Here is a 13,380-nt window from a genome sequence, read left to right as displayed (position 1 = left end):
CCTCTCTCTTTTTATTCGAACCTTTTATTTCACGATGCAACTTTTTAAACAAAATCCATTGTGTTGCTTATCTTTTTTGATGGAACGTGTGTCTTCATTGTTTTGATGGAAATCATCAAGGAGAATCTTTAGACTGCCTGATCTTTTCTGGCATTCAATATAAATTTCGAAGAAAAATAATTAGAAAAAAGAGGTTTCCCTGTCCTCACACTTCATCTAGGTAAAAGAACTCTAGCTCATTGCTGAATAGATTATCTACATGGTCGGATGAAGGAATGACACTGCAACATATGGAAAAAGTCTGCCCATCAACATGGAAGTTATTATCCTCATTTTCCAGAAGTACAACTGGTATATATAATAGGTTTCAGAGGTACCTCCCCCTATGTATGTATCCACCCACACTCTGAATTCCTATTTTTATTTCAAGCCTGGTGGAGAAAGGAAGGCAAGATAATCACACTTAAACACTCTCAACTGCTATGGTATATTAGCATCATGGGCAAGAAATATGAGAAAACCAATAACTCAGGTGACAAAATGGGTTCCTCCATAAACCTTACCAATGAGAGAATAAATTTTAAAAAGGCAGCGAGAATCTAATTTCATAGCAGGGTGAAAATTCCAGCAGGAAGGAATTATACCGATTAAAATCACAGTGTGCCCTGTGTTCACTAGCCTGTTAAAAAAATATTATTAATTGCTTCTTACCTCCACACCAAGATTGAGAAAGTGTTTCACCACACTGATCTGCCCGTTCGACGCAGCGGCATGAAGTGGAGTGTAACCCTTCTTATCTTTACATGTCACCTCCGCACCGTGACTGATCAGCAATGCAACAACTTCCAAGTGGCCTTGGAAAAGAGAAATGGGGCATTACTCGTAAATCAAGTAACTCAAGGTGATCATGTTAGCATTTCAAGCCCTAAACGACTCAGGTCCCCAAACCCTAAATTTCCACCTCCTTCCCTGCACGCCCTTTTGGGTGCTAAGATTGGCAGAAGGGGCGTACCACCACTTATGTGGTCTACCACCCATTTGATTGAAACAAGAATTCCAGTGGTCCACCACTGCATTTTTTTAACTCACAAAGAATAGATCTATAATAATAATAATTTTTATTTTTACCCCGCCCTCCCCAGCCAAGGCTGGGCTCAGGGTGGCTAACAAGCAATAATAAAAACAAGTTGGATGAATACAACTTAAAAGCAAGATTAAAATACAACATTTAAAAATACAACAATTAAAATATTGAAACATTAAAATATTAAAATGCAGCCTCATCACAGGAGGAGAAAGGAAAAAGAAAAAAGAAAGAGGGGGAGGGAATCAAATTGGCTCCAAGCCAAAGGCCAGGCAGAACAACTCTGTCTTACAGGCCCTGCGGAAAGAAATCAGATCCTGCAGGGCCCTGGTCTCAGGAGGCAGAGCGTTCCACCAGGCTGGAGCCAGTGTTGAAAAGGCCCTGGCTCTGGTTGAAGCTAATCTAACTTCCTTAGGGCCCGGGACCACTAGGGTGTTGCTATTTGTGGACCTTGAGGCTCTCCGTGGGGCATACCGGGAGAGGCGGTCCTGTAGGTATGAGGGTCTTAACAATTAAGTTACAACAAACTGGCAGCCTCGTACCCAGCATTACCTGGGAATTCTTAGAAAACAAAAAAACAGTGCAGTTTTGAAAGTTTCAGTCTGCCATCTTGATTTAAAATGGCATCCAGTTATATCCAAGCAGACAAAAACTTGCTCCTTGATCTCAGGAACCACCATACAAAATTTGGTTATGATATGTCAAGAGCTGCCCAAATGTACAGGGAGCAAACAACCTTCCAACATGCATAGCAGATACAATTGTGATCCTTTGTATACATTGCTGCTTAAAATCTTTCTTTGAGGTTATGTCATGGCTCTGATCAAGGTCCTCCAACGTAACAAAATGCAAAAATCTGTAGTTACTAGATAATCCATCAAAAATTGTATTGTGGGTCACTGTTGGACCTTCTCCCTTCTACACAGTCCTGCAGCGAGAAACTTCAAAACGGGGGCAAATATTTTTAATAAACACACTGTATTTGCCTTGGAGAAATGTCAAACCACATTCTAGACTAGTGTGTTCACAGGTTGACTAGGAAGCAAGCTGAATGTATTTCCCATTAGCACAGATTGTAGAAGTCATGGAAGGGCAGCAAATTCTTCATTGTTCGTTTTTTTTCTTATTGTATTTTTACTGCCAGGGAGGGAGGTTTTCTGCCTTAGATGTCAAAATATATTCACTAGCATTGGGAACTATGGTCCTTTCATGGAGAGAGATGGGAGGGAGGGAGGGAGGGAGGGAGGGAGAGAGAGAGAGAGAGAGAGAGAGAGAGAGAGAGAGAGAGAGAGAGAGAGAGATTTGCTTCTCTGTCTAGGGTAGTGAAAGACTTTGGCCAACTCTATTAACACAAGATTGGGGGGTGGGGTGGGGGTGTACACCAGACATAGAAAAAATAATAATCACAGGTGTCATGCCTTGTCTGGAGGGTGAGAGGGGGACACAGACCCATAGAGCAGGTCTATATTACCCAGTTCTTCCATATTCCCTCTGTTTATTTTGCAGACAATCTTTTCTTACTTTTCCCTTTATTCAATGGGCCAGTGACAAATCAGCATGACAACGTTAGGAGGCTCCAAAAATAGTACATTATTAATATCATCTATTGAACCAGCTGCATGAATGGCATCAGTCAAGACAAAGACACTTTTGTAGACCTCTCTCTTGAACAGTTTTGTCTAAAGGAACTTTCGGTGGAATGAACATGGAGAATCCTAAGCCAAGAAAAAAAAGGGGTGCAAAACCAACACGTTTCAAAGAACTAAAACAGGTATTCCTATGAATGAGTATGTGAATATAGAAATATAGAAATAATTTTAAGTAGCTATCTATTGAATTCTACCTTCAGCTTTGCTTCATGTTTCAATGCATCTCAGATTCAAGAACTCATTCATTCAGACAAAGAAACGTTCACAGCTGGTTATCATTAACTGTGTCTTTCTGGTTTCAGCCTCTCCTCAAGTCACATACACAACACAGAACTATCCCAATAATGAGGCTTTTCTTTTCGCGTGCAGAAAGTCTATTCACGACAAGGTCCCTAAAAGCTTCAAACCTCAATCAAAACACCCTCGCTGTTACCAAATATTCCTAGCAAAATACTTGGATTATTTTTCTAATAACGGCAAGACTGGTAACATATGGCCTTAACAGTAAAACTGCGAGGGAATGTGCTGAACGCACAGCTGGAAAAGTAAAGATTTCAGAAAAGGATTACTAATGACTCGCTTTTGTTCTGCTAAATTTCACAGTGCACAGATATAGAGGGTTTTCATTTTGTTTCTTGTTTTATTTATCGACAATGCTCTTGTTAATTACAGCTAACCCTGAAAGGTTGGTTACTGACTGAGTTCCCTAGCATTCTAAAATTAGAAGCGTTCAAAGGATGGCAATGATTTTGAATTAATGGTGCATTTCCAGTGTTTCTGTACACTAGCATATCTTTGACATCCACCTAGTTGCTGGCTTTGTACCCGCTGAGCCCAGAAATAAACTACCACAGAAAGTGGAAGTCTCCCTGGGAGACATGCGCACATTTTCTCTGAAACAACCCAGCAATAATGGACAAATGATCATTCCCACTGTGAAGATTGCTCTGTGCCAGTGAGGAGCCAGGTAGGCTCACGACAAGTCCTTAAGCAGCGAATGCTGTCCCTGCTGTCCACATACACTGAGATTAGCTGGTCCAAACAATGAGTGCAAGTGCTTTTTAGTATGGCTGCTGCACTGATCAACTAGCAAGACTGAAAGACCGAATTATGAAACCATCTCTGAAGGTCTGCCAATGAATAAAAAAAATGTCCAGTAGCACCTTAGAGACCAACTAAGTTCGTTCCGGGTATAAGCTTTCGTGTGCATGCACACGAAAGCTTATACCCAGAACGAACTTAGTTGGTCTCTAAGGTGCTACTGGACAATTTTTAATTTTTATTTATTTATCTTGACTGCGTCAGACCAACACGCCTACCTACCTGGATCTGCCAATGAGTGAAAGCAGAACTGAACCCAACAATAAATATAAACATTCCACCAAAAAGAAAAGGACATCCATGGACAAGTTCCACCTCTTCTGTGTCCACTGTGTCCATAATATATAGTTATAGATATGTGTGATATGACATCACCATGTTAAGATCCAGGAAGCAACCAATAGACGAGAGCAGAGGCGATGAAATGCAAAAGGTAACTTTTACATGATGACATCATACAAGTACACATTATGGGCGAACGAGGGAAAATTGCTCTTTTTGCGGCAAAACCCACATTTGTCGTTGCATCTAATTTCCGCCCTCACTTTGTACCTGCCCAGATTATGCAGAGACGTAAGTGACTTGCGTTTGTACAATCTGTGATTTCTGACCGAGCCCCAAGCCGAGCATTGGCAGAACCAACATGTTCCTTTAATTCAGGGGTCGGCACACTAAGGTCTGTGGGCCGCATGTGGCCTACTGGGCTCGTCAATCCGGCCCGCAAACCTTGCGGACCCTGACGCCTGCTCAGTCAGTCCCTGGGCTAAACCGGTGCGGCAGCCTCGCCATGCGAGGACTGACTTCTGCGATGCTGGCACGGCTTTGGATGGGCTGCAGGAAGCTCCTGCGGCCAATCCAAAGCCATGGATGCCTCTGGGCGACGCCCCTTCTTTCCCGCTGAGGCGGCTGCGTATGGCCAAGAGCCGAGCGGGAGGAAGCGGCGGTGGCGGGGAGGCTGCCTCCACTGCCCAGGCCAGCGGCAAAGACAAGGCGGCGTTGGCGGCTGCAGGGTGAGTGGCGCAGGGGGGTCCTTTTAGGAGGGGGGGTCATTTCGGGAGGGGGTGGGTCTGGCCCCCCACAAGGTCTTAGGGAGAGTGGACCAGCCCCCTCCTTAAAACATTTGCTGACCCCTGCTTTAATTATTAACCTTACAAACTTAACTTGCTAACATTCACATAAGTACAGGGCAGCTGTCACAACATTCTTCCATCTATCGTAACCTGGTTGCTCTGTCTCGACAGTCCTCAGCCAAATGTGTTAACTGTCTCAATTGAAAGATACTGTTTCAATACCTTTGTGCTTGAGCTGGCATGAAATAATAGGAAAATTCAATTTGTGTGGAGTAATCTACGAGGACTCATACAAGTCCGCACATGAGGCTACAGTCAACAAGTAATGAATGTGTATGAGTGATCCATCCCTAACCCTACTTCCACATTCAAATATCACTGTGGTTCAATGGCTAGAAACTGAAGAATCAGATTGGGATCACTATGAAACTATCCAAGTCAGATGATGGCCTTAGAGAAACCATCATGTCCGTATCATGAACTGCAGTGAGACATAAACAGTGGAAAGCGCGAGAAATGTGCTTATTAAGTTCAAGAAAGAAGAGTTGGGATTTTTTTTAAAACACAACTGCATGAAGGCTCAACTGACAGCTGCTCAGTAGTGTCCATTACCATCTTTCTTTTCATGCTAAGGATTTTTCCTAAAGGAATGCAATCCACGTTTTCCAGCTGTTTTGGCTAGTATATCGATGGTGCAAATCCTCAAGAGCTTGCAACTTTCAATCTGCATTTTTCTAAACGGGTTTAAAAGAATCTCATTGCCTCTCCTGTTATTGCCATTTTTGTCAAAGAGTTAAAAAAAAGCTCTTACCCATGTACGCAGCCCAGTGCAAAGCTCTCCGGTCCTTTTTGTCAAAGGCATTGATGTTTGCCGCTTTAGCCAAAAGCAAGTTCACCATCTGAAGCAAGGAAACAAAGGAACGTCAAAAAAAGGAAGAAGCAAATATCACTTGCTGTGGACAGTACAGGAATCCATTTAATGAAGACTGCTATGTCATAGAGGTGCTTGTGATGTAATGCTCTGATGAAAAATAGCTGTGAAACATAATATCAATTCTCATAATATAGTATTCAATCGGTTCTTATGAGCAAAATTTTAGAGCATCCAATCAATCTTAAATGAGGCTTTAAAAACTTCTAGAAAAGTGCAGCTCAACTGTGTTATCTGTTGACTAAAGCTTTTCCTGTAAATAAGCCAAACCTTTATTGCAGTTAAATAATAATAATAATAATAATAATAATAATAATAATAATAATAATAATTTATTTATACCCTGCCCGGGTATAAATAAACAAGACTGGGCTCAGGGTGGCCAACAACCAATAATAAAAACAAGTTGATTAAAATACAATTTAAAAAAGATTAAAATACAACATTAAAACATTAGGATGCAGCCTCTTCACAGGAGGAGAAAGGAAAAAGAAAGAAGGGAAGGGAATCAAATTGATTCTAAGCCAAAGGCCAGGCGGAACAACTTTGTCTTACAGGCCCTGCGGAAAGAAATCAGATCCCGCAGGGCCCTGGTCTCGTGAGGCAGAGCGTTCCACCAGGCCGGAGCCAGTGTTGAGAAGGCCCTGGCTCTGGTTGAGGCTAATCTAACTTCCTTAGGGCCTAGGACCTCTAGGGTGTTGCTATATATGGACCTTAAGGTCCTCCATGGGGCATACCAGGAGAGGGGGTCCCATAGGTATGAGGGTCCTAGGCCGTGAAGGGCTTTAAAGGTCAAAAGCAGCACTTTAAATCTGACTCTGTACTCCACTGGGAGCCAGTGCAGCTGGAAAAGCACTGGGTGAATATGCTCCCATGGCAGAGACCCTGTGAGGAGCCTCGCTGCAGCATTCTGCACCCGCTGGAGTTTCTGGGACAGCTTCAAGGGCAGCCCCGCATAGAGCGAATTACAGTAGTCAAGCTTGGAGGTGACCATCACATGGATCACTGTGGCCAGGTCAGGGCGGGAAAGGTAGGGGTTCTTTCCCCTCTTCATTCTAGAGGAATATTTTGAGATTCCATTGAGAGTTTCTATAACTTCTACTTCAAGCTCATCACAATTTGTCATTGGCCAATTATGACCAAATAGAGCAGATGTATTATTATTATTATTATTATTATTATTATTATTATCCCCTGCAACAAAGTTATCCCCTGATCCTAAACATGGGGAGCGATAAAATAATGTTGGCACTCAACTTGGGGCTAACACCACAAATAGCAACTAAGAAAAATGCTTGCCTTCCCACGCACTGACATGAAAAGGTCCCGAGCTATAGCAGCCCAGGCTATTAAGCCCACTCACTTCGACATGGCCATTCAGAGCTGCATGGTGTAACGCGGTCCGACCCCCTCTGTCAGAGACGTTGACGCCGCTCAGAAGCGGAATGATCACTTCGGCACACTTCACGGCTTTATTCGCAGCTGCTACATGCAGGGGTGTCTGCCAGTTCTTGTCCCGGGCATTCACATCAGCCGAATGTTTAATCAATACTTGCACTGCTTCCTAAAAAGGCAGCACAGTTAAATTCTTACAAGCAAGCATTTATTATAAATGCAAATCAGACGTGCAAATCTCCTGCACTGTGGCCACATCATTCCACCGCTATTAAAAAAACACAAAAAACCCTTTGGTATTTGAGATATCGGCTGTGCGCACAACCCATTCACTTTGCATCCAATGCACTGGGAAGCCACACGATGTGAGCCACAATCCATATCTATCCTGTATCTATCCTGTCATTTCTCATCAAATGTTGCATTTTGATGTGTGGGGTCCCCCCTTCCACCACCACCCAGCTTCGATCCGAACTGAGAAAAAGGACCTAGCTGAATTTTGAGTTACCGTATTTTTTGCTCTATAGGACGCACCGGACCATAGGAAGCACTGGACTATAGGAGGGGGAGAACAGGAAAAAAAAATTCTCCCCCTCTCTGCTCAGCGCCCCTTCAGCAAAGCGGCAGGAGAAACTGAGCCCCTTCCATTTCTCCTCTCGCTTTGCAGAGAGGGAAAACTGTGCAGCGCCTCTCCAGCGAAGCAAAGCCTGGAGAGCAAGAGGGATTGGTGTGCACCGACCCCTCTCGCTCTCCAGGCTTCAGGCGGCTATCCGCAAGCCTTCGGAGCAAAGCGGGAACTCCTGCTGCGCTCCGAAGGCTTGCGGATAGCTGCCTGAAGCCTCCGGAGCGCAGCGGGACTTCCTGCTGCGCTCCAGGGGCTTCAAGCAGCTTCAGCGAAAGCAACACAAAGCCTCCGGAGCGCGGGGGGAGCTCTCCCTCTGCGCTTCGGAGGCTTCGCGTTGCATTCGCTGAAGCCAAGGAGCCTGCATTCGCTCCATAAGACGCACACATATTTCCCCTTAATTTTTGAAGGGGAATAAGTGCGTCTTCTAGAGCGAAAAATACGGTATGTGTACACAGTCTCTAGTTGTGTGCCACCACCACACATCAAGCACCTTAATATTGATGGATGTTTGGTGGGACAGGCCTGGGGAGCTGTGCGACCTCATGGACCGGGAGAACAGCACGCCCAACCATCCCCCACAAGGAGACTGATAAGTGTACATGAATGCATGTACTGAAAGGAAGAAGGCTATGCCGGAAAAACACTCCTCCTAAGGTGTGCACACAACAGGAGTGCCAACTTAGCCCCGCAACTGTGGGTGCCCTGGGCCGCGGGTGCCGTGCAGCGTGCAGAGCCCTGGCGCTGAAATTTGTGGGTGCCCTGCCCCTTCATGGGGAATTTTGTGGGTGTTCGGGCATCCAGGGCCCCAGGGAGTTGTCACCTATGTCACACAATGTGCATTCCACATCACTATTTTAGTGTTTCACAGCAAAGGGAGGGTTACACTTCAGAATCAATATATATTAAAGGGTTTACAAATCCATCTTGTCAGCCAGACTGTCATATTAAATCGAAATCATCAGCTCTGAAACAAACCCAGTAGGTTGCAATTCTGGGTCATAAAGATAATAGCTGTACCTCTTTGCTTTTTATAGCTGGATGTTTAACCTTTGCTATTAATGTGTATAGACCCTCCATCTCTCCCCCCCCCCCAACTTTCATTTCTTTCCAAGCATTTGTATTCCATTAGAGATTTCTTTCACTGGACTTTTGTCAGAAGCCAGCAGCTGGGAAACTCCAGGAGTGACCTGACAGTCCTCGACTTCAGAAATGAGCTCCAAGGATTTGTGCCTCCAGGCTTGGCAAGTGCTCCAGTGGTTGCTGAAGCAATTCCATCCATCTCTGGAGAAAAGCCAGCTTGCAACTTTTTCAAAAGAAGACACACTCGGCAGCCAATTCACCGGCACGCATTGCCTCGACTCAGTGTTTGGATGATGAAAACGCAAACACAAAAACGACAGCTTAGAATGAGAGGATGGAATCATTGAAAATTCCGTCCTGCTTGGTTGTTTTGTGTTTTTCTTAGGAATGGACAAATCTGTCCAGTTCAGTTTCTCTCAGCCTCTCATTTTTCCCAGTCTTAAATTCAGCTTCCTCCATTTCCACTTCACTTGTGAACATTTTGTTTTTTTTAAGTTCACATTTGTATATGTATTGCTCCTAAGATATCACTTTTTTCAGGTCATTTCCTCCTAATGTAACACATTTACGTATGCTGTTTTACTAACATAAACATTTTGTGCCCACTTCCCCATAATATGCTTTTTTTGTAGACGTTTACACATTTTGCAAAATTTAGAGAAAGGAAAAATTTAAAAGGAAAGCATAATTTTGGTTCATGCGTTGGTTCAGGAAGTACAAATAAGGTAGGTTCACAGAAATAATAATTTAATATACAGTGGTGACTTGTGTTCCGTATCCCTCTGGATACGTAATCTTCGGGTTGCGAACACGGCAAACCCGGAAGTGTATACCTCCGGGTTTCGCTGTGCGCGCATGCGCTCAAACAATCTGCGTGCAGCGCGCATGTACACAAGAAATCTGCATGCAACGTGCATGCACAGAAGCGATCTGTGCCGCGCATATGTGCACAGAAGCGTTCAATCGTGCCACGCACATGCGCAGAAGGACGCCTCTGTTTACAGACTTTTCGGGATACGCCCAGGCCTTCAGAACAGATCCTGTCCGTAACCAGAGGTACTAATATATTTATATTCTGCCTTTCTTCCAAGCTGGGATTTACGGTGGCTTACACCATTAAAAAAATATCAGTTATAGAATACAGAGTAATAAAAACAAACTAGTTAAAAGCATGTGGCACTCATTGTTCCTAAAAGCTAGCAATGCTGATGGCAGTAGTCTTGCATGCAGCTAGACCACCTAACTCCCATAGACATCAATGGCATTTAAAGCAGTCTAAGGCTGGAGCCAGATCACGATGGGGATCGGGGTGGGGTGGGGTTCCCCAGAGTTGAAGGTGACCTGATTTGGGATGTGCACACTCAGCCCAATATCATCCTTCTCAAACAGGCTGTGCAAGATTTCTCAGTGCTTCTAAAACCAGCCTGATGACAGACAACTCTGGACAAATGAAATGCGTATGTAGGAGAACAGCTATATCATACCCACTGTCTGGAAAACTGCTGTGTGCCTCCAACTGTGCACAGGGCTGCAACCTAAGCCAGCAGATCTCTAGGGAATGTCCCATTTATGTCAAGGTTATTCCAGCGTCTTATTATCTTCCGTGTTCTGCTTCCTGCTACGCTACAAATCAAGTGTCACATTAATGAAGGTCCTCTGCCGGGATGTTGGAAGGCAGTGGCTAACTATTTCTGCTTCAGTTAAAAATAAAATTTGCTTTCAGCAAAACCTACACTTTTCCTTCCTACAGCTTTTGACTGTGTGCGGCTTAGTGGCAGCGGACAGGAAAAAGATAATACAAGGTAAGTAATGGGTGACCAGCAAGCGTCGCAAAGGTTTATCTTTCTTAAATGTTCCAGCTGAAATTTTAGCAATAGCCTTGTGGCCTAAGGCCTTGATTACAGCTAATTAATTAACCAACCAGGTGGAAGCAGGCAAATATATCCCCGCTTCTGCTACCGAACCAGCCGAGGTCTGGGACATTCTGGTTTGTTTAGATCAGTTGTCTGGGACCTTGATCCCTGGACAAGAGAGCACTATGACCTCCAAAAGGCAGCAATGTCCAACAACATCTGGAAGAACAAAGGTTTTCCACCCCTGATTTAAACTATATTGAGTAGTCCATTAGCAGCTGCACAGCTTTCATCACAAACATATTCACAGATTTAATCAACTTTGCTAAGCGCCTACTTGCCATTGGTTTTTATTCTCTTCCCCTACACATTTGGACATACTTGCTTACAATATCTACCCTGAATCTTGATCTTTCATAAGAAGTGCCTGCTAGACTTACATTCCAAGGCAAGTTGAATTAATTGCCTTTCTAGTACAATTAGGAGCAGCACTCATACACCAAGACCTCACTCATCAATCCTGAGGAGCAATTTCAGTTACCCATGTTAAAGGTAAAGGTAAAGGTACCCCTGCCTGTATGGGCCAGTCTTGACAGACTCTAGGGTTGTGCGCCCATCTCACTCAAGAGGCCGGGGGCCAGCGCTGTCCAGAGACACTTCCGGGTCACGTGGCCAGCGTGACATCGCTGCTCTGGTGAGCCAGAGCCGCACACGGAAAGCCGTTTACCTTCCCGCTAGTAAGCGGTCCCTATTTATCTACTTGCACCCGGGGGTGCTTTCGAACTGCTAGGTTGGCAGGCGCTGGGACCGACCAACGGGAGCGCACCCCGCCGCGGGGATTCGAATCGCCGACCTTTTGATCGGCAAGCCCTAGGCGCTGAGGCTTTTACCCACAGCGCCACCCGCGTCCCTTACCCATGTTAAGGCTTACTAAAAAGGGTTCTATGGAGCCATGTTTGATGGGATACAAATAAACAAGAGATCCGTTTTTTGCATCTCATTCATGAAAGCCACAGATTGTTTTTGTTTTGACCCAAGTTGGTCTCAGACAGGAGTGACCAGGAGGTCAAAGTATGCAATGCAATCAACAACCAGTTTCACCTTGGGGAACACCTGCCACGTTTCTAATTATATTCTAAAAGTTGAATGCATGAGACTTGCATAACCAGCACACCACTAAGCAGAAGACAGCTAACTATCTACAGATTGTGGCTTGCAAGCAATCTCTCTGTCTCTCTGTCTCTCTGTCTCTCTCTCTCTCTTTCTTTCTTTCTTTCTTTCTTTCTTTCCAGTCTAAGGCACACAGCAAAATAGGAGATTCATCAAGTCATTAGCAAGCCACAATACCTGAGTGGTGGTTTGCGTTTGGCCTGGCCAATACCAGCAACTTAGCAAAGACAAACGTGATCACAATTGCCAAGCCATATGGCCGCAGATTGGGCAGAGGGTCCATGTTCCTCCCTCCTCTTCCCCTCAGTCTATCACATTCTGAGCTTTAGGATGCTTCTAGCTTCATGGTGATTTAATAAATAAAATACATTTATTCAGCTATTTTTTTTAAAGAAGCATTTCTAAACCACTTAATATTTTTAAAATATCTAGGCATGTCTACTCCTTTTACAAGTACCGCAAGTCTGTAGCGTTATTAACTGATAGGTTTTTTTTAAAACTGTACTTCGGCCCACAACTCTTTTCTAGAACACAGATGGGGGGGTCAATACTATCCATAAATTATTTGTTTTGTTTACTTTGTCAATGAAATACATGAAACCGGCGCTTCACAATATCTTGGATATATAAAGCTAAAAGGTAAAGGACACCTGGACGGTTAAGTCCAGTCAAAGGCGACTATGGAGTTGCAGCGCTCATCTCGTTTTCAAGCCAAGGGAGCCAGAGTTTGTCCACAGACAGCTTTCCGGGTCATGTGGCCACCATGACTAAGCCACTTCTGGCGCAATGGAACACCGAGACGGAAACCAGAGCGCATGAAAACGGCGTTTACCTTCCCGCCACAGTGGTACCTATTTATCTACTTGCGCTGGTGTGCTTTCGAACTGCTAGGTTGGCAGGAGCTGGGACAGAGCAACCGGAGCTCACTCTGTTGCGGGGATTCGAACCGCCGACCTTCTGATCGGCAAGCCCAAGAGGCTCAGTGGTTTATATCTATATCACTCACTTCGCTCCTTGAAGCAACTGCTCGGTGCAGTGGGGTCAGCCACATGTTGTCCTTGGCATTGACACGTGCCCCTGCAAATAAAAAGGGAAAGATCTTTCAGACCATCTGAAACAAAACTGGTAATAATTCCATTGCACACATGCAACTTGGGGCGCAGAACGATGCAGGATTGCGCTCCAGACTTTGCAGCTTCGTTTTTAACATCAACAGGGTTGATAGCAAAGCTAATTTGCTCTCAGGGGATCCTCTGTAGAGAATTCAACTAGGAAGAGCTCAACAGAAAAGACGAACAAGTTAGATTGGTTCCCCCGTCCCTAATATAAGCGCCTCCTCCTGGAGATGAGCATGTTTGTATCCGTGTGGTGGTGGGAAGACAGAAGGAAAGAATGGTTGAGATCCGGGGAAACCTTCATGGC

The 13,380-nt window shown here is 44.6% G+C and overlaps 1 protein-coding gene across 7 annotated transcripts in view; it reads right to left on the bottom strand.

Annotated features, from left to right (window-relative positions):
* ANKRD44 (ankyrin repeat domain 44) overlaps window positions 1-13,380 on the bottom strand; it is a 162,033-nt gene that overhangs the window by 63,025 nt on the left and 85,628 nt on the right. For all 7 annotated transcript variants that reach the window (XM_028751819.2, XM_028751839.2, XM_028751848.2 and 4 more), the window contains exons 4-7: window positions 12,965-13,035; window positions 7,199-7,399; window positions 5,716-5,803; window positions 712-854 (exon numbers count right to left, since the gene is read on the bottom strand). In XM_028751819.2, coding sequence (XP_028607652.2) covers window positions 712-854; window positions 5,716-5,803; window positions 7,199-7,399; window positions 12,965-13,035 — 503 coding nt within the window. The remainder of the gene's footprint in view (window positions 1-711; window positions 855-5,715; window positions 5,804-7,198; window positions 7,400-12,964; window positions 13,036-13,380) is intronic.

The sequence above is a fragment of the Podarcis muralis genome, chromosome 1, assembly GCF_964188315.1.
Source record: "Podarcis muralis chromosome 1, rPodMur119.hap1.1, whole genome shotgun sequence".
NCBI lineage: Eukaryota > Metazoa > Chordata > Lepidosauria > Squamata > Lacertidae > Podarcis > Podarcis muralis.
This window is presented reverse-complemented; position numbering and strand designations above follow the sequence as displayed.